The 26,135-nt window shown below is 42.9% G+C and overlaps 1 protein-coding gene across 1 annotated transcript; it reads left to right on the top strand.

The window, feature by feature from the left end:
- Positions 1–7,034: 7,034 nt before the first annotated feature.
- On the top strand, positions 7,035–23,479 carry CTSC (cathepsin C). The gene is made up of 7 exons (XM_063394457.1): positions 7,035–7,269; positions 8,204–8,349; positions 16,670–16,836; positions 17,236–17,391; positions 19,336–19,451; positions 21,899–22,030; positions 22,778–23,479. Exons 1-7 carry the CDS (start codon positions 7,104–7,106, stop codon positions 23,278–23,280), a joined length of 1,386 nt encoding a protein of 461 aa, XP_063250527.1. The 5' UTR covers positions 7,035–7,103; the 3' UTR covers positions 23,281–23,479.
- Positions 23,480–26,135: the final 2,656 nt, after the last annotated feature.

Here is a 26,135-nt window from a genome sequence, read left to right as displayed (position 1 = left end):
GAATCTAGGAAATAAACCCAAGAGCACCTGAGGTTGGGAAGGGAGAACCCCCCAACACTGTCAGATTGAGGGTTTTGTGAAGGGCATTGTCTGGCCAGGTTAAAGAGTGTAAAAGTGTGTGGAAAGTAAAAGGTACCTTGTAGTTGTGATTGTTTTGTAGTGTGTGAGATTAAGTGAAAAATAGAGTGGAGTGAATGTGGACGAATGAAAGTATAGAAAGTGTAGATTTTTATTTAATTTTAAGTTTTATTATAGTTCCTCAGAGAAGATAAATTGTATTAAGAAATAGTGTGGGAGAAAGAAGAAAAATAGTTTTTGTGGGGGTAAAAGGGAAGGTGAACAGAGACAGGGATGGGTAGAATAGAGAAAATTTTGAAAGAAAAGGGATAGAAGTCCAGTGGGGAGAAATCATCGACAGAGATACCACCCTAAGATCGTCCCCTGGGAGTTGCACTGCCGGCTCCGGTGTTGGTGCCTGTCTCAGTCCCAGTGCTTGCCCCAGGTTCTGGCTTGTCGCTTGTTTCTGCCCCAGTTTCCATCCCAGGCAAGAGTCCGCTGTTCGCAGCGGCAGCCCAGCCGGTTTCTCCCCTCCCCCCCCCCCCTCGCTGTTCGCAGCGGCGGCTCAGTCGGTACCCGGCCCCCACCCCGGTCCCTCTCGCTATTTTCCCGCAAAGGCTTTTTCAGCCTCATTCCCAGTATTTTGTTTGTTTGCTAGTTTGTTTTGGCAGCGCTGAGCGTTGCCGCCACTGCCTTGCTTTTGTTGGAAGCGGCGAGTACGGTCGCCATGAGCCACGCGGGGGGGTGGCCGCGTGGTGGCTTAGCCGACCCTGGAGGGTCCCCCCCCCCCACGGCGGCGGTGGCGGCAGAGCGGCCGGTTCCCCTCCCTCCTCCCCCCAGCAGCGGCGGTGAATCCCCCTCCGCTTGCGGCGCGAGGGGGGGGGCTTTTCCCTCTCCCCTCCCCCCCCCAGCGGCGGCGAGCCCCCCCTCCGCTTGCGACACGGCGGCGGCAGGGCGGCTGGTTCCTTCTCCTCCCCCCCCCCAGCGGCGGCGGCGGGTTCCCCGTCACCCCCCCCTCCCGTTCGCGGCGGCGGCGGCGGCGGCGGCGGGGCAGCGGGCTCCCCCCCCCCCCCTTCCCCCCTTCCCGGCGGCGGTTCCTCCGCTGTCGGCGTGTGGCGGGTTGGTCCGGTCCCTAGCTGCCTCAATAGCGATTCCAGCTCCGGTGGTGCTGGGCGTTGACTGCCGGAGGCGGCTGGACCCGCCAGCGTGGGCCATGCGGAAAGCGCGGCCGCATGGAGGAGACCGGAAATTGCTTCCCCTTCGGGAATTCCGGTGGCAGACCCCGCCCATGCCCCGTCCTTGGAGGACCAAAAAAACTCAGTGATCAGTCCTCCAGAGCTTCCCACTTCCTGTTAGGGAAGCCGTTCCCTTGGAAACCGCAGTCAATGCAGATCTTCTCAGGAAGAAAGAGACGGGCGGCCGCACAGCCGTGCCATGGCAGAGGGGCTGCCCGGTGGAGGCGGCGGCGCCGAGCCGCGCGTGGGACGCGCAGCTCCCTGCCCGCCCCTCCTCCAGCTCGCTTATCAGCGCCCGCAGCTGCCCTTTTCCTTATGACTAAAAGACTCGGGTCATAGAAGTTTTAAAGATTTTTTCAGTGTTTCTCATGCGCTAGCCTTCAATTTCTTTTAAATCGGTAGCCTGTAAAATTCAGACAGCGTGCATGTGTTCTGGGATGTTTTAGGAAGGACTTGTAAGTTTTTTTTTTTGGGAAGAAAGGAGACAGTGTCTGAAGCTGTGCTTTTTTAAATGACTGCTGCTTGATGTGCTAACATTTTTTTTTCAAGCGTTTTTCACTTAGTGAGAGAGAGCTTGGCCATGTGAAGTCAGTGTTTAGTGCTTTCTAAGTGTCTCTTCTACAGTTGATGAATGAATGTGTGTGAAAGTTGAAGGAGGAGGAGTGAAGAAAGAGAAGTATTAGTGTTCACTAGATTATTTGCTTAGTCTATGTTATATTTTAGAAGATGCAGACAGGAGGAAGAGTTAGAATTTGTAGAAGGTACAAAAGCAAGAAGAATTTGTTTGGTAGATATTTCAGAGAGGCATGGTGTAAGTAAAGATGTGATGGAGTGCAGGAGCAAGAAGAGACTTTTGCCTGTCATCAGGGATGTGGTGATATAGAAAGATACCAGAATTTAGATAGGAGATGTTTAGTTAGTCCCAGGAACAAGGAGTAATTTGTTAAGATGAGAATTACAAGTGAAATTAGAAATAAGAGTGGCTCCAAAAGATGAAATAATTTGGCAGACCAGGAAGCTAAGGTGCAGCAGAGAATGAAGCTAAAAGGTTCATGTTAATATTAACTCCAAATAAGGAAAATTGAAAATTCCAGAATTTAGTGAAACAGAGGAAAAAAAATTGAAGGAGATAAGAGGTAAACCAGATGAATCAAAGAAACAGAAACTTCTTGATAGAAGGCAATTACTTAATAAAGTACTTACTAGAAAAATATTAGAAGACATGCATCAGAAAACTCACTGAGGTACCCAAGCTTTGTGTGATTATTTCCTAAGAAACTATGAATACATTGGGATTTGTAAGATAACAGAGAAGATAACTGAAAGATGTATAACTTGTCAAAGGATAAAATAAAAAGATAATGAGGAGAACTACACTGGAAGGTAAGGAATTAGCCTTTAGACCATTTCAAAGTATCCAAGTAGATTTTACAGAACTTCCTCAAGTTCAACGATGGAAATATATATTAGTAATAACAGACCATTTAACTCATTGAGTGGAGGCAGTTCCCACTGCCAAGGCTACTGCTAATGTGGTAAGTAAAACCCTTTTGAAACAAATTATTCCAAGATGTGAGATGGTTAATAAAATAGATTCAGACAGAGGAACACACTTTACATCAAAGGTGTTACAACAATTAATTCAAGCTTTGGGGACCCCAGGCCCAGCAGCTCTGGCTTTGTAAGAAAACCCTAACAGAAGCTGTGAGGCAGCTGTACCAGGACCCCCCTGACCTTAGGCCCCTCTGAGCATTGGGGTCTAAGAAGAGAATGAATATCTTTGTCCCCAAGAGGGAAATCCCAGAAGCCCCAGGGTGTCCTTGGGGAAGTGTTCCTAAGTTCTGCTTCTGTTTGTCAATAATGCTGGGGTTGGTGTTGTTTGTTAACCTGTGTATACACACCAGAAAGGAACTATTATTATAGTCCCAGATCTTCGCCTGAGAGGCCCCTAATTTTCAAAATTACAATAATTCAGAGGGAGAGAATTTGAATTCTTCATTACAAGGGTGGCTCCAGCTTTTCTGTGGCAGATACCTGTCTTTCAGACTAAGACAGGACCATTTTTTTAGTTATCCTATAAAACTTAGGTGTGATATTTATAACAGTATTTTAGCATTGTACAGCTTGTATTCCAAGATTTTGTTAAAACCTATGATCAATTTAATATGCTGCCGTTTCTGTCAGCTATATGGTGCACACACAGATAGATTATGTGTGCCAAAATGCAATTCAAAGGAATTATAAATTGCACCATATCAAAATTGTTGTGATTAATATCTCTAACTCCAAAATGAGAAGGTCCTTTTCAGGTATTGCTGGCACTGAGGCTGCGATCCGGACCAGGGAACGAGGGTGGATCCACGCCAGCAGAATCAAAGGACCTGTGGAAAAGCCTAAGGAGTGGACAATATCATCGGAACCGGGTGATACGAAATTAACCCTAAAACGGGAATGAGAGGTGATGAACTGGGGAGATCCACATGATCCAGGAAACATACGCAGGATCACACCTGACTGAAAACTTAGACTGAGTTTTGCATCAGTGGTTTCAAATACCACCTGAGAAAACTTTAAGACACCTCCAGTACCCTCCATGGGGAGGAATACTTCCACCACAGACAGGAGGATCGAGATTGTTTCGGACAGAAAACCCCTGTGTTTTTGCCTTAGCCTGTGATTTATATAAAGAGGAGGGGGAATTACAACCTCATATATTGCCAAGCCAAATACCCTGTTTGATTCACCCAAATACTGGACATGCTGGTTGGTTTAAATGTGTTTGAGCTGTGGGAAAAATTGGTACTGTAGTTCACCCAAACAACACTCTCGTTGCATGAAGTGTAGGGTGTCACCTGAGCCCCCTATCCAAGCAGAATTTGAAACAACTAAAATAATAACTTTGTTGTGTAGATGGGAATTATTAGTGCCTGTTGAACGAGAGGTGGCTGAGGAAAAGTGGGAGACCACGGTTAAGGAGTGTCAAGAACGATTTGCCTGGAAATTAGCTAAGAGAAAGTGACAATAGAGGAGAGGGCAAGACCAGATTGGCCTCTATAATCGCCACCGAGAAGATCACATACACCTGCTGTGGGCTGCAACCCCATAGGCATGGGAGGTGGGAGTATAAGCCATACTGGACCTCTCCTGGTTCTGTCACTCATTTTCTGGCTCTTCCCTTTTGGGATGTCGACCCGGCCATGCTACAAGTGTTACCAAAAACTGTATATGGAAAAGACACCGAGGCTCCTTCTTTATTTCTCACACTCATATCAACAGTCACTGTTATAACCCCTCCAAACTGGGAAACTGCATACACAATAGGAAAAAGTATTGGATTGCGGAAAATTTAAGGGGAAGTGAATGTGCAAAAGGGGACAAATAGATGTGTTTCACCCACATTACTGAGAGTAAAGCAAAGGATTTAGCCCAAAACTCCCCCCCACAAGTGGAAAGGGAGCTGTACTCTGGGTGTCATACAACCAGGATTTTTTTCTTTTGCCTGGACCTGAAGGCGATCACTTAGGGATACTAGTTTATAAAGATCTAAAAAGAAGCAAGAGAGATATAATTGGAAGATTATAAAAAAAATTGGGGAGAGGATGAGTGGCCCCCTGCACGCATACTGGAAACGTAAGGGCCAGCCACCTGGGCACAAGACGGGAGTTGGAGATATCGAACTCCCATTTATATGTTAAATTGTATCATAAGGCTTCAAACAGTCGTAGAAATAATAACAAACAAAACTGGTCTGGCAATGGAATTAACATCCAGGCAACAAACTCAAATCAGAGCCGCTGTGTATCAAAACAGATTAGCACTAGATTACCTATTAGCTGAAGAAGGGGGCGTTTGTGGAAAATTCAATACATCAGATTGTTGTTTAAAAATAGATGATAATGGAGATACTATCCTAGATATAATCAATGATATCAGAAAAATCACCCATGTACCAGTTCAGAAGTGGGAATCCATGCTAAGTACCAGCTGGTGAGATAATGTGTTAGGAGTAGAATGGTGAAAGAAACAAGGCTTTTTCCTCTTATGTGCTACAGCTAGTTTAATATTCTTTCCTTGCTTGATCCCTTGTTTTATTAGATTAATCACTAGTGTAGTTCAAGGTATGCAATTAGTAACCTTAGATCAAAAGATGGATACAACAAAAAAACGGTGCAAAAGATTATAGTATTAAGGAAACAAAATAAAGTAGAAGACCCCCTCCAAAAAGCTAGACTGATTTATGAAGAAAATAAACATAGAAGGGATGCAAGAGAGCGGTAAATATCCGCTCGAGCCAATTTATTATAACAAGAAAGAGGAGGGATTGTGAAAAAGGCATATTGTATATGTGGCTCTACGCAGATATTTACTATATGTAATCTGATAGATAGAAAAGTTATACTATATTAACATTAGAATAATATAGTGAATGTAGTTTTGTAATTAACAGTAAGTTATAGTACAATAGAAGCTGTGTATGTGTGTTATATTTTTTTGCTCAAGAAGAGAAATTCCTCAGCACAGAGATAACATTCACAGAGGCCCCTAAACCTTACAGAGGCCTCTAAACCTTCTAGTGAAGAAGAATTTATGGCCTCTTATCCACAGAACCTAACTTTCTCAAGGACGTATGCTCTCATGCGTTCTTTTAATTAACAGAAAACTTTTGTGACAAGAAACAGCTGAAAATTACTCGTTTTACGTAAGATATGAATAGTCATAAACTGAAGGCTTAAAAAAGAAGACTTCTCTTTGTTCGGGGCCCTTCTCCTTCCTAGCCTTTGTCTGGGAGGGAGGGGGGACAAAAGCCCGGGCTACCTTCTTTGCTCTTGTTGTCTCATTATTTGTCCTGTCTCTGAAAACTTTTTTTAAACTTTTATTATTGTATTAATATTTTTGTAACCAATTTTTATTCTTTATTAAATATTCATAAATTAAAAAAAAACGAGTGATTGGCGTTTATCACATTTATATCCACAGACAAGCTAGTGCATCATTTTCATAGCCATCATTTTCATACTATATGCATTTATTGTTCCCCGGAAAGAGGTTATTTTTGACATAACTCTTTTTTAAATGAGGGTATATATACTCATTAGCAAGTCTTTTAACCTTCTTGATTGCACATGTATCTTTGGGAATGTGAAAGCAGGCACATTTTGCTTTGGGAGAGACAGAGAGGAAAGAGCCACTTCCTGCACACCCAGCCATGCACCCACGGCCTCACGGTTCGCTGGAGACATCTCTGTCCCCGACAGCACCCGACCCATGCAAACACTCTGCTTCTGGGACACGCAAGATTTTACAGGTCACCCAAGTTTCCACTTTCGAGAGGGGTTTTCTGTGCTTTTTTGTCAACTGCTGAGGTGCACAAGGGGCTCAGAGGCGGCGCAGGGTCTCGGGGATACATCCCGAGCAGGGTTCGTGCCCCATGGTTTCCTGGCTGAGATGCTGCGGAAACCCTGAGTCACTTGGTGCTGCTAAACCCATGGCGAACAAGGGGCCTCTTCCTCCAGAGCAGCAAGACATAGGCCTGCAGAGACACCGGGAACAAGCCCTGTTGGCGACCTGCCGAGGCTCGGGCTTGGGCAGGGGGCTGGGCAGGCTCCCTTTGGGGAGGTAGATGGGTTTTGGGGAAGAGGATGCCCTCTGTGGGCGGGGACGCCCTTCGGCGAGGTGTACGCGCCCTACAGAAGAGGACGCGCTGTGGGAAGGACACCCTGCGGGGAGGCGGCCCGGCCGGGGCGGGCCCGTGCCCGGGGGCGGGGAGCGGCGGCGGCCGGGCGCGCTGGGAGCGGCGGCGGGCGCGGTGCGATGGCGGGCTGGGCGCTGCGGGTCCTGGCGCTGGCGCTGCTGGCGGCGCTGCCCGCGGCCGTGCTGGGCGACACGCCGGCAAACTGCTCCTTCGCAGACCTGCTGGGCGCCTGGGAGCTCCGCGTCTGGCGGGCCGGCGGCCGCCACGGCAACTGCTCGCAGGCGGGTGAGGGCGCGGCGGGCCCGGCCCGCTCCTCGCTGCGGGCCGCGGGCGGGCCGGAGCGGTCCCGGGAGCGGCGCGGGGGCAGCGGCCGCCCGTGCCCGGAGCCGGCGGGGGCGGCGGGGAGGCGGCTTCCTGCGCTGGTGCAGTTCCACCGTAGCGTGCGGTTTTGTTTCTCTTGTTTGTTCTGTTAGGGCTTGACTAGGCCTCCCCGCGGGCCCCGTGGCTCACTGCCCCTCTTCCTGCGAGGCGCTGCCCGCCCGGGCAGTGGCTGTCCCCAGCAGCAAAGGGTGGCAGTGCTGGTGACACTGGGCACCTCCTGGAAGCCCGACAGCATCCAGAGGGATGGAAATACCACTTCCCTCAAGGGCATAATAGTAGTAGGGAGCTACTGTTTAATGACTGTATGTCGGTGTCATTTTAAAAATAGTAGACGCTTTGCATTTATCTGTGTCATTTGCTTTTGATCAGGAGACAAGTGGCAGTGCCAGCGGTGGAGGTGAGGTGTGTGCTAGGGTTGGAGCACGGGTGTGAAGGAGTGTAGGATGGGTGATGCCTCATTCCAGACGCTGTAGGGGAAGAGTTCTCATTGCAGACACAGCGCCTGAGTGATACGGCATCCAAAACCTTTGTAGCTCTACAGCAAGTTGTGTTTGAATAAGCTGGTGTTTCCCAGTCACAGCTCTTTGGTGCTGCTGCTAATAATATGTACAGACACTGTCTCGCAGTGGAAAAAATGAGCATGTAGACCCACTGACAGGCAAGTGGAGGTCCTGAAGTGTCTTGATGCCCTTTTGCAGAAGACTGTATTCAACTAGTGTATTTTAGCATCTTCAGGAATAAAATAAATGTTACAACATCCTTTATACTTTTTTTTTTTGTATTGTTTTTGTCTCTTCCATACAGTAATCACGCCATAACGTTTCCTTTTGTCTTTTAGGGCCTGTGGAGAAAAAAGTCGTTGTCAATCTTCAGAAGCTAGATGTGGCTCAGGATAGTCTGGGCAACTATGGTTTCTTCACTTTGATTTACAATCAAGGCTTTGAAATTGTGATAAATGACTACAAATGGTTTGCATTTTTTAAGGTGAGTTAACCTGGTGTGTTCTACACCACTGGCTGTTGCCAAAATGTCCTGTAGTTAGGCTTCTCTTCATGTACAATGGCAATTAGTCTCTGCATGCCACAATGGATCAGTTGGGACACTTGATTATCTTTGGCTCTGAGATTTGCCTGGAATACCAGATTTCTTCTTTTCTTGTTTTGAACATAAGGAAACAGTTATCAGTGGTTGGGTAGGGAGCAGAGAGAGAGATGAAGTATTCCACACCAGCCAAATAAAAAAAATACAGATGCTCAAAAAAACCCAGGTGCTGCTACTTTCCCTTCTGGGCATGCTTAAAGCAATTGAAGACCTTCATGAAACTAACTTTCCTGGTAGCCTGGAATTTCTTTTTTTTTTTTTTTTTTTCTTTTTTGACCCTGTGGACCCAAATCAAATAGCAAATACCAGTGCTTTTGTCTTTCCTTACAAATGTTGTCAAATGCATGGAAACTTTAGAGCTATCTGTCCTCCCTGATGGGGGACTTCTGTGACTTATAAATTTTATTTCAGAATACTACTTTAATTTTTAAGGTGCCTTTCTGCTGCCTCTCATTATTCCTTTGGAGTAATTCTGTTCTCTTCAGTTAATGCCTTCAGGTCAAGCTGAAAACGGGTGCAGGGGTTAGACAGGAGAAAACACTCTTGTTAGGAGTGCTCTGCTGCTGTCCTGATGAGTGACATGATGAATCTGAAGGGTGCTTTGAAGTAGTCGCTGTAGGGTGTCTTTACTACCTGGAAGACAGATGCTCTGTGCAGCAGGGTTTCTCAGCTGGTGAGTGCAGCCCTGGGCAGGAGCAGTGAATGTGGTTTTGGTTGTTTCAGGAAGCATGATCTTGTGTCTGACTTTGAATGAGTCAGCAGTAAACATTCAGGCCTTGTCCAGGCATAAAATCTGAACTTTGGGAGATACTAAGGAGGGTGAAGAAATAATTTTCACTCTAAATTATCTTTCTGGGAGCCATGGTAAATGGTTTGTTTTACAGCAACTATTTTAAAGTCAGTGTTTAGAGGTGTTAACAAAAGCAAGTGATCCACTCTTTCAGGAGAACTGGAATCCTTACTGAACAGAAATTACATAGAAGGTTCTGGTTTTAACTGCATCCTCCTTGCAACTTCTATCTGTGCTGATTTTGCCTCATGTAAGGGAAAGGACTTTATAGGCTGTTTAGCACAACTACCGGGGAAGTTATTTACATGCTCACTGTTGTAGGTTAACTCCAGGAAACAGCAAAGCACTACTCAGTGCATTGGGAGAGTGAATTGGAAGGAGAGAAGTGCAAAAACTCGTGGGCTGAGATAAAGGTATACTTTACAGGTAAAGCAAAAGCTGTGTGTGTATGCAAGCAAAGCAAAATGAGGAATTCATTCATTACTTGCCACCAGGATAACTTGCCACCATAGTAAGCAGGTATTCAGCAATTTCTGGGAAAGCAGGGCTTCATCGTGCACAAGTGTTACATAAGAAGGCAGATTCCATGATTCTGAATGTCCCTCTTTTTCTTCTTTCACCAGCTTTTATTTCTACTTATGATATTTTTTAGCATGGAATATCTCTTTGGTCAGTTGGGATTTGCTTTCCCAGCTGTGTTCCCTCCCAATTTCTTATGCACCCCCTGCCTATTTGCTGTCAGAGCTGTCTGAAGAGTAGATGGGGCCTTGGTGCTGCGTTAGCACTGCTCAGCTACACTAAAGCATCCCTGCATTAACAACACTGTTTTCTTAACAAATATACGAAACATGGCATTATATGAGCCACTATAAATAAAATGAACTGTCAAGACCTAGTGCACTCTTATAACTGGAAATTTTTAAAATAAGAATGCAAATTTTTAAACCAGACAGGGTCTTGTACTTAAGCAGAAGCAAAGTGTGAGAGAGAAGCACCTGATGGACATTCTCATCTGTATAAGATAGTGAAGCTGTATTGCCATGATGTGCAGTCCTCATAGGTTTGGCAGGTGATACAGCAAAAACTGCACAGACACTGAAGGGTAATCTAACAGAGCAGGAATTACCCTGAAACTTCTCAGGCAGGGACACCTCTATGAGCTCACCTGCAGTGGGAGGACCTGCCTCAAAAGTGGCAGGAGTTTCTGCCTCCGCGAGGACAGCAGAGCACTGTATGCTGTAGTATTGTCCATTAACTCAGTTTTGAGGTGTTGTCTCTGGCAGGGAGAATTCAGCAGTCATTGTTGAACCCATCTGAGGAGGATATAGTTGAACTAGCAGAATTTGGGCTGATGTTTTACACTGAAATACAGAGTTGCTTTACAAGCCCATATGCTAGGCAGTAAAAGAGTTGCTGGTTATCAAATTCCTGAGTGTGAGGAATTTAATAATAGAAACAGTGTGGCCTGCTCTTGGATATAGATGGATCTGTTGGTTGCCAACTTGAAGAACGCTGAGAGTCACTGAAGGCTGCTGCTGTCCACACCTTGTGAAATACACCCCCAGAAGAGGAGCACTAAGTCAAGTGACTCATAGGCACTGATGTCGTGTATTGCATTGTTTTCATGTATTGCATTGATTTGCAAAAGTATTCTTAAAACAACATACCAAAACTGTTACAGAATAATTTAAGCTGAAAGGAGCTTCTGGTAGTCATCTGATTCACCTTGCTGCTCAGAACAAAGGAAGTCAAATATACACCTGAGCAGTAGCAATACACAATAGCTTGCATTTTATGATCATGAATGTGTCTCAGCCCTTTGTAAGCTAATGGAATAATTCTTAGTTTTGAAGTTGGCTTCAGTATTAAGAAATAGCAAGCTTGTTTGGGTCATTGCTCAGTAATGGAGAACTCATCTGCAAAATGTATTTAAATTAAAGACTTCTTTCCTTAAACAACAAAGAGAGGATTCTATTCCAGTTCAGTTACCCTCTCTAATAATTTTGCTGCTGTAAAAAGAACAGCAGATTACCAAGATGCAGTTCTGTTGCTGAGAATCATGAGGAAATACCACAATACTTACTAAATACATTTTTTTGCTGCAGACAGCTACTTACTGTTATTGGGCAAGAACATGCAATGTGTCTATCTGCAAAACTCTGAATTTCACAACTGTCAGTGGGCACTTGGAGAGAAGAAGTGGTTCCTTAGAAACTGCTTGACCTTGTGACATATTTAACTGTGCATATCTGTTTACTTTTAATCCAGTGAATATTGTATTACATATGAAATAGAAATACAGCAAGTCTTGGGATTGAGCAGAGGAAGGATTTGCCAGGTACAATGAGCAGCAGTATTTATGCCAATACAGTACTTGCTGACTTTCAGGCATAGAAGTGCCACTTCTGCTAATTGAACCTCCAATGTATTTTTTCTTAGTGTTAAAGAATTAAGCTGTTAATTACTGTTAGGAATGCTGTGGGCTTGTCTAAGTGGTGGCTTTATCAGAGCTACTGTACTGTGTAGATACAGACACAGCCTGTTTGGCTATGCGTGTTTCAATGAGCTTTTAATGGCTTTTTGTTCCTGTGGCTTACTAAACAGACAGCCACTGAAACTTTTGTAGGGTCTCATTGCCTTTACAAGCAGTTCTTTCACTTGAGGCCTGTGGGGAAATGACTTTATACATCAGAGGAGTGGATTGGGTGAGCTTATCAGTTCTATTTTTTCCTGAGTTTACTTCAGTATCTGAAGTAAAGATGCTCTAAACAGTGTTTTTTTCTAACTATTGTTGTACATAGAATTAAAGTTTCCCAAATTAAATGTAGCATCTTACTGCATTCTTGCATTCTGCTTCTAGCACGAAATAACTTGTTTAGTGTTTGCTTTTGAAACATCCCTGTACTGAACTTGGATATGAAGTTAGTGTACTTACTCTTGGCAGAAGCTTGATCATGTGTTTCTGGATGGATGGATGGATGATACAAGGATTCTTAAGGGTTATGTAATATATATAAAGCTCTAGAGATATTTTTTTTACCCCCAAGGGTTGGCAAAAGAAATAGGAACACTATAACATACAAAGCTAGAGTGAGGCTGAAAGGAAAGTTGAGGCCAACTTGTTTCAATTACTTGATATCTTTGAGGTATTTATTTATTTATTTATTGTTAAGACTACCACTTTGAGACAAGACAGTCTCATAAGTTTCTCACTGTTTGTCCCTTAAGCAAAGTGGTTCTGCTTCTGACTCCTGAGATGTTCTTTAGCAAATACCAGAAGTCTGGCGTTTCTCATATTGAAACGTTACAACTATTTCAGGGAAAAAAAAAAAAAAAAAAAAAAAAAAGAGAGGTAGATTTTAGAATATTTCACCACTCAAGTTACTAATCTTTTCCAAATTGACTTAGTGATGTCTTTGTCATATCTTTTTCTCTCTTCCCCAGTGCTCTAAAATTTGGTTAAAATCAAGGACTGCTGTTCTGAAACAAACGGCCTAGATAAGTGACAGCAGTTAATGTTTAAGTTTTCAGGATATGGAAGAAAACCGTCAAACCTGAATGTATTTCATTTCATGTTGCTAAAGTAGAAGTGCTAGAGTTGCTAATGCTATTTAATTATCCTGCAAATCAATTGAAAGTTAGCTTTTAACCTGTCTGGTTTGGGCTTGCTTAACTGGCAGTAAGCAATTGCTGCTTTCCTGAAGTGTAAATCTGAAAGCAGAAAACCCAGAATTCCAGAATACATTCTAGAGTAAAGAAAGTCCATCATTTGCTTGCATTTTATACTGGGTAGCAAGATGCAGTAGTTTGTTCTGGTAACATCATCTACATCTATTTTTGTATGGTGGGGCATCTTCAGGACTGCAGCTCTGTTCTCATTCAATGCGTGTTTCATATAGTAAAATGCATAAGCACACTTGTAAATTTGAGAGAGAAGTCATTCCACCAGGGTTAATGTGTAGGGTCATCCTGCTTCCTGCAACTCAGGTTGGCTTATTGTGCAGGCATTGCTTAAATTGAGAGCAATAGATTTCCAAGAGGATGGGACAGCTACCTCTCTGTGTGGCACTGCTGAATTCCTGTTAAAATGCTGAGACTAATAAGGTCTCCGTCCTTTCTTGCTTTCCTCTTAGTGAGACTGAAGGTTTTAAAAAGCTTTAAACAATTGTGGTTGTCATTAGGACTAGAATTGAACATGCAGTTAGATTATGTCATGATGACCAACACAGCAGAGACTTTTAATAAAGTATACTTCACCCAAAAGTTTACCTGGTTTCAGATATGTAACAGCAAGCTTTGAAATTTAGCTATGTGAAGTCTTTTAAGGTTAATGTTGCCGTGGCTTGGCTAAATTTTGGCATTAGGCAAAACCACATGAGTTGTCAGGATTGAGAAAAATATGCACTTGAAATAGAATTAAATTTTACTGTTTTCAAAGCTCAGGATTGGAACTATGAATATAGTTTGTGTGCCTTTCTAAAGGAGTTATCCTAGATTGGTCAGTTCACTGGATAGAGTTAATGCTGCAGATGTGAGCATTGGCTGATGAAATTATCACATGACATTGCTGCAGTGGTCTTAACTCAAAAATGAAAACCATCTTTGAAACCTGCAGAGGAATGCATGCAAGCAGTTGTCCAGCAGTTGCTGGTGATCACAGCTGTAAGGCTGTTATCCTCCATGGAGGATGCTGTTCTGGGGTGGGCTCTGTGGATGTTTTGGGTATTGTGCTGGAGCTTCTGTTGAGCCTGACATGGTAATTCACACCTGAAGCAGCTGTTGCTTGTGCAATGGTGCCGTGTCCCTGCCGTGTGACTGGCTGTTAGTTGGGCATGTGTACTCTTAGTCGGTCCTCTGAAACTGGTACAGTCAAATCTCATCTGTCAATCCTTCACTAGTAGAAATAAGGAATGCTGCATTTCTTAGCAAAGTTGTTTTAGCAATGATTTTATGGTGTGCCTTCTGGTGGACATCATTGTTAGGGCACTGATGAGGTTTTTTTAAAGCCTTGTCTGCCACTTGTCTGCATTGGTGGCTCTGGATTAAGTCAGAGGGGGTGAAAGTAAATTGTAACCTTATGTAGGTATATTTTCATTTCCTAGATACATTGTTTTTTGGAGTTGAAATTCCGTTTATCCAAATGGCATTCACGTGTTAAGGTCTCAAAGTCTCTGTGCCCACTTTTCAAAATCATTTCTGTAGTAGTTTAGTCTTGCACTCTACAAAAAGATAGCTACAGAGGACTTGAATTGCCTAATTTTAGGCTTCTACACAGACTGTCTGAAAATGGCTTTAATGTCTTTTATATATTGAAGCATTGCTACTGGCTGTCCCTTCACCTCTGTTTTAATTTTGTTGATACATTTGAACTGAAAGAACAGTACAAGAAATTCACTGCTTTCACTTTTCTGAAAGATAAGTTGCACAGATGGTGTGAATGCTATTCTGCTTTTCTTTCTACATCTTTAAAGCATCTTTATCTCTGGAAAGGGAGAGGAAATTCTAGGAGAAAAACACATTTTTTGTTGTTTCTGTTGTTTTAATTAACTAGTTAGCAGATAACTAATTGCCTTTTTTTCCCATGAAGGTAAGCCCCAAATCTGTTACTTGTTTTAATTCAGATTAACTCTATGCAAGGCAGGATTGTTGCAGGAAGCAGGCCTGTTCCTCTGATAATCTTCAGATTGAAAGTCTATGCCTATTGAGAATGGCTGTACTGTTTTAATCTGGAAAATTAAAATTTAGATAGTCAAAAATAAAACCAGGTGTTAATTTCTACGGTCCTGTAGAGACAGAAGAGGGATCTCACAATAAATTAGATGCAAAGTCACTACCTATTGCTGGAAGTGTCTGGATTTCTAGTTCTGCTGTTGTTGTGAAGAGGGTATTTCTGAAAAGTCATCTCTGGACCTTGCCCTTGGTATTTGGCCAAGTGTGGTTATTTCCCACATTGCACAATCTTGCACAGTAAGAAAGGAAGACTAGAGCAAGGCAACAGCTCAGCCTTCTAGTGCCCCCACCCTGCTCCAGCCAGCAAACACACTTGCTGGGTATAGATATGTTGCCTCAGTATCCTCCAGACTGGGGACAAAGTGAATTCCCATTACTTCAAACCAGTCAGAGAATTAACCTTTAATTTTATTCCGCTGATCGATAAACCTAATTGTTTCACTGTAAGTTCTCCTTCAGAATTCTCACAAAACCTCCACAGAGTCACAAACCTCCCAGTCTCTAATTAATCTTTTCCATCCTGGGGCATTTCCATCACTGTAAGCCACCACCTTCAGTAAAGAGGCTGAGCAAACATTTTGTTGAAATATAGTACAGAATCCCTCTATGATAGTACATGTGCAGCCCCAATAGGATGAGATTTAATGAAGATTTCTTGGACTAGGAAACTTGAATTCTGTATTGGTGGTTTTTTGGGGGGTTTTGTGGTTAGAAGAGTAAAATTAAAGCCTTTGCTGTATGGGGTTTTCGGGTGCCTTTGTAGTGTAACACAAAACACTACAACCTTACAAAACACTTTAACCTTAAGAAATGAGTAATGAGTAAAGAGCCACACACACCTCCACAGTGAGACATTCTGTTGTCAGTGAATTGCTAATCCAGAAAATTTATGTAGCTGGTCAATGTGTTTGTGGAACCTGTTGTATGAAGACACATTTTGCTGTACATATTAAATTATTGCTCTTCTTCAATGGTAAAATGAAGATTTGTGTGGCTGAACAAGGAAGTATTAGGACTCAGGACTTGAGGCTTTAGTAGCAGTCTCTGCTGCCAACTGTAAATGAACTGTTCTGAAGGGATCATCATTTCTTACTGTCTCATTTTGATAGTTCCTGTGAAATTGTTTCTTGATGCTTTGCCATCACAGCTCAAACCTAAAAAAGTGGCTGAAAGTTTCATCTTTGGTTTTGACTTGTGAAACAATAACAGTGCATAAATAGTACATAAAAATAGCATGTCTTCCTGTGAGGTTACTGGATGACAAACTTGCCATCCTCATTGTGTTTGAGTCTTGGTTTCTCAAACTTCTGTGGCAGTCCATAGTTAGCTTGACTGGTCACATATTTGGTGTAAGAAATCTCAGGGCCTTGAAGAGAAAGTTGAGTACTATGAGGTCTTTTGCATCTTGCTGAGAAAGTAACGGTTGCACCCAAATTATTAGCACAGGTTGGTCGATACTGACATGAATGCATACTTGGTTGCTAAAAGTGCAAGTCACAACCCAATTGTCTTTTGCAGCTATTTGGTAAATTGCAGTTTCTTTCATCTTCTTAACCCCTGGAGTGTGTTTGGCCACTTCCTGTGAAACACAGGTAGTTAGAGGTGGCTGTGAGTAGGTGGGGAGTGATGGCTATGCTAACAAACACATCTGCTCAACACAAGCATAACTTCTTCACATTACAGTACAAAAAGGAAGGCCAGAATGTAACCAGCTACTGTAATGAGACCCTACCAGGATGGGTGCACGATGTGCTTGGCCACAACTGGGCTTGTTTCACAGGACACAAGATTTCTTCATCTCCGTCCGATGTTCACATCAATGAGCTACCTCTCCACAAGCCCAGGGGAAGGTAAGCAACAGATAAGTGACCTTTTACTGGAAAAAAAAGTTTCATAACAGTGCTCGAGGTTTTAGCTAAAATGGTAACAACCAATTCCAGTACTGAGGGCAAAGTTAATGCCAGTGATAATGTTGGAAATAAACCTGAATGCACAAGAACAGAGGAGGGTTTGCCTGCTGCCTCACAGTTTCTCCTTCAGTCTGTGGTGAAGCCCTGTCATCAACTGGCATGTCTAGTATCTAGTCTGTCTCAAGTTTTAGAAACCTTGCCTTGATCCATTAATTCAATGTTTCTTTATCAGTACCTACCAGAGGACACTTCCAGAGTTACATATTGAGTTTAGAGAACAACTTTAATTTCAATCCCAGTCCTTTTCTTACTCTTTTACTTGGTTCCTTTTGTTTGCAGACTCTCCCACAGACGTTACGTGCACAACTTTGACTTTGTAAATGCTATCAATGCTCACCAGAAGTCATGGAGAGCGACAAGATACAAGGAGTATGAGAATTTTGCCCTGGAAGAACTAACTAAAAGAGCAGGGGGTATCTATTCTAGAGCCTCAAGGTAATAAGACACTTTGTTCTGCAACAAACCTCACTGCTGCCAAGAGTCAGCTTGTATTTTTCCTGGCCCTTAGCTGTGTTTAGTTCAGATGTTTAATCAAGTTTCAATGTTCATGGGGTGCAAACATATTTTTCATTTGAATAATTATTCTGAGCAACTGTTCTCTCAAGCAGTTGGCACAAATAGAGTCACCTACCCTTTAGTCTTGCCCATAACTTGCTGCTGAACTCGTATGTGCAGGGAAGAAGTGGGAACAGTCTCAGTTATCATCTCACTGACCTGTCTGCTCATCAGCTGCTTGCCAAATTCAGGAGGTTCTGCTGGTTCATAATTGGTGCTAAAAAGCTGTGAACTGCTCTTTGCTCCTAAACATGAATATCAAAGATTTCTGAGGGAATTCCCTGGTTACTTTGATAATTTGCCACACCTGCAACAAGAATCCTCTAGCAGGAGTAGAGTGTCTCAGTGAAGAAGCATGAAAGTAGCCCTGAAAATGCCTTCAGAGTCTTGCAGATTACTTAGCTGAGAGTGGTAATGGGGATGGGTACATCATCCTCTACAAAATTTGAGAACTAGATTTTTTTTGATCTAAAGATTCCCTTCTTTATAGCTGTCTTACCTTCTTCATAGTTTTGCTTTTTCAGTGCTTGATATTTCTGTGAGTAGGAGTGCACTTACTTTTCCAAACTATAGCAGTTGTGTTTGTTGAATACTATAGAATAAAAATTCTGATTTGCATGGAAATATCATGCACATTATGGTTTCATTGTATAGATAGAAGTCATCTTGTGGATGATCTCAAATACAGTAACCTATTTGGAAGCTCTCTTCCACCCATGCAGTACCATGACAGTATTTGGTTGGCCCTCTCCTGCTTTCAAAACAGACTCCAGTGTCTGGTGTTTGTGAATGGCACCTGAGGACAAGCATCAGGTTATGTCAAAGTTGAATGCAGGAAGCTTGTCTTGCTGATATGAGCATCACTTGGCTGCAGGTGGTAGATGAGGACAGGTAACATTCAATACTTCTTCAAAAGCCACAGTAAAAACTTGCTCCAGAGAAGTCTCCAGGGCAGGCGGTACTGTGGTTAGTGAATTGTCGGTGTAAGCCATGCCTGTGCCTCAAGTGAAATTATAGTTGCTGTCAGGCAAGATGGTTTCTGCAATCAGATATTCTACAAACTTTGTGATTGCAGTAAAATAACTCTTGCAGAACTGTGTTGCTATAATCTCTGAGAGTTACCTCAGCAGTTCAGATTGGTGCAAAAGTACTTGACCCCAGCAGCTTGTGGATGTTAAGGGAATTCCCCTGTTGGACCAGCCAGGAGCTGCTCTGACAGTCACACTTGCACCACCTGAGCTGGGACTGAGGCCCCTTTACAGCTACACCCCACACTCACAGTTGCACCAGGGTTCCTTCCCATAGCAGAGTCTCAGATGTCCAGATCTTGAAAAAAGTTTAATTTTGGTGCAATAACTAAATAGTAAAACTATTAACTATTAAATAGTTCAAACTGTGTCTCTCTGAGGAGGGACCTCAAACAAGCCCCTGGGCTTTTATACTCCCAGCCTTAATTGTGGGAAAATCTGGGTCCTGTCACCACAGGTGCCTGCTCCCTTTGTTACAAAAGGATTTTTGCCACCCAGAACTCACTTTGAAGCTCACACTGCAACTTGCAAACTGAACTAGCTGCACTGAATGTATTCCTCAACAGTGGATAGTTAATAATATAGTTCCCTCAGGGAGCAATTTGAGTAGGTCTTGGATCCTCAAGTTTATCTCTTCATGTTGACACCCACTCAGTTTAGATGGAGACTGTTTTAAATTGCATAGTGTGAAGCAAGTCAAACTAGTAGAAGCCAAAGATGAAAACTGAGTGTTATGTAATTGTTGCCTTGCCTCTAGAGTGTGATACCTTTCTCAAAAGCATTTTCCCCTCTTTAGACCAAAGTCTGCACCTCTAACACCTGAGTTACTCAAGAAAGTTTCAAGCTTGCCAGAATCCTGGGACTGGAGAAATGTGAATGGTGTCAATTATGTCAGCCCTGTTCGGAATCAAGGTAAAAATGAATAAATAAAACCTCTGAATTCAATGTTCTAGAGCTCCTTTGATGTAGTTTGAATTTTCTGCTAACCAGAAAGTTTTGCCTGGTGTCTTGCAGCTGACAGATTGCACCTTTACTGTGAGTAACTTGTGGAAACTGGGTGGAGTCCTGGTTAACAACACTGTACCAAAATAGGTGGTGGTACTGGCTTGTCCAGACAGCACTGGTTTGCTGGAATGAAAGCCAATTACCACAGTACCCTGCATAAGCACAGCTGTCAGGTTCTGTCCAAACAATCTTATCCATGCTTTTTTGCACACTGGCTGAACTGATGTACATTTCATTTTTTCCCTGATTTATTTTGCTGGCAGATTATCACGTAGCTTTAATGAATAAACCCATGGAAAGTGTGTATACTGCCTCCAAATCTTATCACCCTGATAAATTCAGGTGTTACTTAACTGGCTAGTTGCGAGAGGAGATATTAGTCACTATGAAAATTGCAGACAATGGTAAAGATAAAATACTGGTAAGAACTTAAAAGGATACCATGCTGGTATGTGTTGATTCTGTAGGGAGTGTTTATAGCACTGTGGGGTGAGATGCCTGAACTACATGTTTATATAATGGAGGCCAGGAGCGAGCTCCTGAGTGTCCCTTCCCTGTGCCACCATAAACTTGCATCTACTGGTAGCTATCTGGTGGCAGCTTTTGGGTGAAAGAAATATGACATTAGCATGGGGGGGAAGGGATAACTTAAATCACCAATCCCTCATTTATGGCTTAGTTATTCTGACAAACTCTGCCAGCTGTACTCCTGGTAGCAGAAGCAGCATAGGAAGGCTTGTGGAATTTCCAGTTATGTGGAAGTATTGGAAGATGGCAACAGGAAATTATGGGGTCCTATGTAGGTGTGAGTCCTGTACTTTCTCCTAGTATGAACTGTGAATGTCCCAAGGGTTCTTTTATCTTCTAAACAATTGAACACTGCATTCAGACTTACACTTTCTCTGTTGTGCTGCATCAAGGTTTCTCTAAATGAGAAGTAATCTGTTGTTTCCAACAAAAGAGCTTCCTACACTTTTTATATAATCTGAGGTTCTATGCTGAGTATTTTAAATGTCTGTGGAACATGCATTCTGCTCCATCAAATTAGAATTTTAGCTTTCAGGCGTTAAAAAAAAAAGAAACCTACAAAAGAGGTCATTCTGTGGACTTTATAAATACCATTGTGGTAACAGGCAAGAAATTTAGTAGCCGATTCAGCAGACTTCAGACTGAAATGGTGGCATGAATTGGATTTTTCACATTTTTGCACACATAATACAACAATGTGTTCTGCAGCTTGGCCCATCTCAGATGCTGTGACTGTACAGTGAGTGGGAGGCATCTTCCACTGCTTCACTTTGACCTGCTGGGAAAAGAGTGTTCCTGTTCAGGCTGATTTTGTCCCTTCTCTTCAGAGATGCATCTTACTGAGTGAAGGTGCAATTTCACTAAGTCTTGCTGTTGTAATAGCTCTGCTTTTATACACCTACACAGTTCAAGAGAAAGTATTTTGTTTTGTTCCTCAAGGCTCCCTCCTTTTCATAGCTCTGCAATATTTGATTTTCCCACTGTCAGGAAACAAAAGGAAATCTTGCACCTTGATGACAATCAGCAGATGAAATGGGACCACATCCAAGTAATTGTTCTTCCTGTGAGGCTTGTCATTCCATTTCCAAAGGCTTTTAATGAGTGGAAGGAAGGTCCTACAGAGTGAAGAGGCCTTAAGCTAGAAGCAATACTAAATTTTGATGGAAAAGTAAGGAGACTTAACTCTCTGTCAGGAAGTAGAAGGGAAATTAAGGTGCCCCTGAAAAGCCAGTGTACAATTGCATGCCCTTGGGAAGCAAGGGGAGCAGGGGTGAATCTACTGTTTCAAACATGCAATTTATACCACTATTCTCTTAAAAGTCAATTATTTCAGAGGTAGCTGTAGAGGTGGAATATTTTTTTGAACTGGAAATTACAGGACTAAATCCATTGGTAGGTTGAAATAAGAACAATATTGTCAGCATTTACTTCAAATAGTTCATTGCCCCTTAGCATATGTGCTCCATAAAGGGTAGATAAAGCATTCTCAGCGCTGCTAATGCCATCCCTGAAGGTTCATTCTGAAGGAATAGGGTAATTGGATAGCTCTTAAAAGCTACTGCTGAAAAACACTGGAGCAGTACTTTGCCTCTTATTCCTGAATAAGCTCACTGATCCCTGAGAAGTTATTAGAAGTGGGTTTTGAATTGCATACATAAAAGCTAAATGAAGAGGTAAAGATTTTTCTCTATTGGTGTTCAAGTTCTAATCACTGGTAGGTTTTAACTCTTATCAGGACTTTAGGAATAGATGTGCCTGTTGGCAGGTGACTAGCCTTGTTTATGTTACTGACTGCTCCTTGTGGTTCCTTTTTTTCCCCTTCTCAGGCTCATGTGGCAGCTGTTACGCATTTTCTTCCATGGCCATGCTGGAAGCAAGGATACGTATCCTCACAAACAACACTCAGAAACCGGTCTTCAGTCCCCAGCAGGTTGTGTCTTGCAGCCAGTATTCTCAGGGTAAGGATGCTGGTGTATGTAAAGACACCTTTCAAGTAGTGGTAATGCCGGAGAAGGAGGCTAGTTTGAAGATTTCCATCCTTTCCCCATCACACACAAGTTACTTTTTTCATAAAGTATTTGATAGGCTATACTTTAGTATACTTTAGTACTTTATTTGAAGTGAAAAAAATAACAAAAAGAGAGTTGTCAGGCCACCTCACTGCAACAATAGGATTGAACAAAGAGAAGTTGCCCTTATGCTCAGGATGCGACTGGATTTCACATCTACCTGTGAGATGGCAAATACCTAAGGAGTAGGGCTCAAAATGTAGCTGATTACAATGCTTACCTAGAAAGAGTGGAACGAAATATTCTCCCAAAGGCATGTTCAGGGGGAGAGGGAGATGAGCAAAAGCAGTGGCTAAAGCTTTCTAGAGGACTGTGTCCTTGTTAGGACAGATCCTTGTACTGCATGTAACTAGCTCTTCTTTCTTCATGGCAGGGATTGTCAGGAGCAATTGGATGAGAAAGGGTCCAAATATTAGTATTCCCAATATAGCTCCCACAGATGTGAATTTTGCCTTGTGTGTTTCAGAAAGATGACTGTAGCTAACTGGAGTATTAGGATGATCTGGGTCACTGAAGTGTGTTCAATACCGTATCTGAAAGAATTTTGGAAGATTCAAGTGGGAGAGTCTCCCGCCTCAAATAATAGAACTTCCAAGGGAAAAATCACCTTTTTTTTTCTTTCTTTCTTTTGTTAAGGTTGTGATGGTGGCTTTCCATATCTCATTGGTGGAAAGTATGTCCAAGACTTCGGTGTGGTGGAAGAGGACTGCTTCCCTTACACAGCCCAAGACTCTCCGTGCCTCTTCAAGCGCAGCTGCTACCACTACTACACCTCTGAGTACCACTATGTTGGTGGTTTCTATGGAGGCTGCAATGAAGCCCTGATGAAACTTGAGCTTGTTATGCATGGCCCAATGGCTGTTGCCTTTGAGGTTTATAATGATTTCATGCTTTACAAAGAGGGGATCTACCATCACACTGGGCTGCAGGATGATTTAAATCCATTTGAATTGACCAATCATGCTGTCTTACTGGTGGGCTATGGTAAAGACCCAGAAAGTGGTGAGAAATTCTGGATTGTGAAGAACAGCTGGGGCACCTCATGGGGAGAAGATGGCTACTTCAGAATCCGCCGTGGCACTGATGAATGTGCAATTGAGAGCATTGCAGTGGCTGCAACTCCTATTCCAAAGTTATAATGTAAAGGTCTTCATGCAGTGCCTTGTTCTGAGCCATAAGACATACTGAAGGTTGAAGCTTCTGGTTAAAATCTGTCCCCTAGCTTGAAAAGGCAGCTTTGAGGAATTTTTCTACAGTAGAGCAGTTTCCATATGTGGGAAGGTGAACTCTGTTAATTCTGCACTGTGCACTGGAAGCTTCCTCTCAAGTCTGACAGTAGATCACCCAGAAGGGCTGTTTTGGTAACAGTGGTGATTAGTTACTCATCATTGGATGATGAGTAACTTCAGTTACCAGTTGCATTTTTTTCCAAGGGCAATCTTGACCTTCAGGTCTCAGAGGGAAGTGTCTGCTATGATAATCTGTAGCTGCTTTGAAGGGACACTGTAGTGCCTTAGTTCTCAGAAATCAGGAAGTCACTGCAATTTGGAACATAAGTGTGTATTGGGGAGGGAATGAGCAATTACACTGATGAAAATAAGATTCTAAAGCTCTGAGTGTCCTGAAAAAACTGCATGTCCAATCCTTATGACAATAAAAATCAATTCTAAGTTTCAGGCTGTTACTAAATATTCTAGTTCTGGATTTTATTGCTGTACTTCACAACTGATCGTTTCAGAATTGAATAAAAATCACCCCACTCCTATAGGAGTTTGTATTTGTGGAAGAAGTTAGTTCTTTTGGTGACCTATGAGTTTTGAGCTTCCTGTCAAGAACTTTTTACTTCAGCAGAACCTAAACTGATGGGAAAGAAGGATGAGAGGGCAGAAGATCTAGTAATCTTGCATCTGATGCTGAGATTATCACAGCAGCATCAAGCAAGTTGTCCAGAAGGGCAGTAGTCCTTGCTGTGGATGTAGGACAATTCATTGAGTAATTTGCTAATTCCCCAGTAATCCTGTTTAAATCCTTTCTGTTAATCTGTTGCTCTATTTCTTTCAAATATACAAGATAGAAGCATAGGGTTGAGAGAAGGGATTGCAACACTTGGAATTAACCATTTCTCAGCTGCAACACAGTACTTTGTTAGCGCAGCACTGGTCTTTGCTGTTCAGCTGAGGAAAGAAAAATTACATAAAAGTGAGAGCCAGCTTCACACATAGAAGCTAACTTTTTTAGTAACCTTCTATTGAAATGTGACCAAAGTTACTTGGTATTTTTCTGTGTAAAATAGAGTCTCATGGGTTTCTTTTCTAGGTGTAGGGAAATTCAGAAAATGCAGAAAAACTGAACAGTTGTCTATAATCAAACTATCCTGTTTAACTTAGAAGGGAAAACTAACTTTTACTTCAGTAGCAGAATCTCACAAGAAATCCTGGACTCTAGTTTGCTCAAGCTGAGGGGTAGGTAAAGGATAGCTTCATTTTTTTTTCAGTCCCCTCCCAAAAAATATTAAGCCTGGTCAGTGGCAAGGCAAACAAGAGTCAGCAGTTCTCTGGCAGCCAGGAGGGCCAAGCATGTCCTGGGGTCCATCAGGCACAGCATCACAGCTGGGCAAGGGAGGGGATTGTCCCCTCTGCTCTGAGCTGGGGCAGCCTCACCTCCAGTGCTGGGGGCAGGTTTGGGTGCCAAAATATAAGAAAGATACAAAGCTGTTAGAGAAAGAGAGCCATGGGGAGGGTGAAGGGCCTTGAAGGGAAGCCACATGAGGAGTGGTTGGGTTCACTTGGTCTGTCCAGCCTGGAGGAGTCTGAGGGGAGACATTGCAGTCTGCAACTTCCTCATGAGGGAAAGAGGAGGAGCAGGCACTGATCTCTCCAAACTTGTGACCAGTGACAGAACCCAAGGGAATGGGCTGAAGCTGTCTCAGGGGAGGTTTAGATTGGATATTAGAAAAATATTCTTCACCCAGAGGGTGGTTGGGCACTGAACAGGCTCCCCAGGGAAGTGGTCACAGCGCCAGGCTGACAGAGTTCAGGATTCATTTGGAGAATGGTTTCAGACACAGGGTGTTACTCTTGGGGTGTCCTGTGCACAGCCAGGAGTTGGACTCGATGATCCTTGTGGGTCCCTTCCAACTCAGCTTGTTCTGTGGTACTGTGAAGATGTGTTTGGAAATTTAGAACCTGTGTTTTTCCAGAAGTGGAACAAGGACTTCTAAAATAGGTCATACTGTGCATTGGATTGTTTTAGCTTAGGGAATTGGGAGGTGGGGGAAGAAGCTATGTTCCTTGCCTTTTTAATAGCTGTAGCACATGAGATTAGCTTAAGAATATAAAAGCTGAATGTTTCTTTCTACTATCTTTCAGTCGTTAAGAAATTGATTCCTTACCACCAAACTGTTGCCGACACTCATGGCACTACGAATATAAAAACACTTGCTCTTCACCATGGGTTGTATCATGTTAACTACATGTGTTATTTTCTTAGCAATAACCTCCCTCATCTGTCTGTCACTGCTCGTGTGTGGCAGCTGCACCAGTGCTAATAGGAAGATGGGAGTGCTCTCAGCGTGGTCTGTCACTGTCACTGCCCCCAGTGACTGTCATCAGACATTGCTTGCCTCTGGCTGACTGTGGTGTGTGAATGTCCCCATTTTCTGTATTCCAGAGGTGCACAGAAGAATGTCAGTCAGCCTGATGGAGCTGGTATGTGGATGTAGATTGTTTATGTGGCTTCTTCCTATAAACAATACATTAGCTGAAATGGAAAACATGCTATCGCTTAGGAGAATAATTGTAAGGTTGGCAGATATGTCTTGTGGTGAACATGTAAAGCCCTAATATATTTGACTTACCATGGAGGGTTAATAGATAATGTCATGACTGACAAGTACTTTCAGGGGAAATAAAGCTTATCATCAGCAAACAGAGATATTAAAAGCGTGGTGTTTTGAAAATTAGTACAGAGGACAAGTAAGATACATCTGTTTAAA

The sequence above is a fragment of the Prinia subflava genome, chromosome 3, assembly GCF_021018805.1.
Source record: "Prinia subflava isolate CZ2003 ecotype Zambia chromosome 3, Cam_Psub_1.2, whole genome shotgun sequence".
NCBI lineage: Eukaryota > Metazoa > Chordata > Aves > Passeriformes > Cisticolidae > Prinia > Prinia subflava.
Note: the sequence above shows the minus strand (reverse complement) of the source record. Positions and strands in the feature narration are given on the sequence as shown.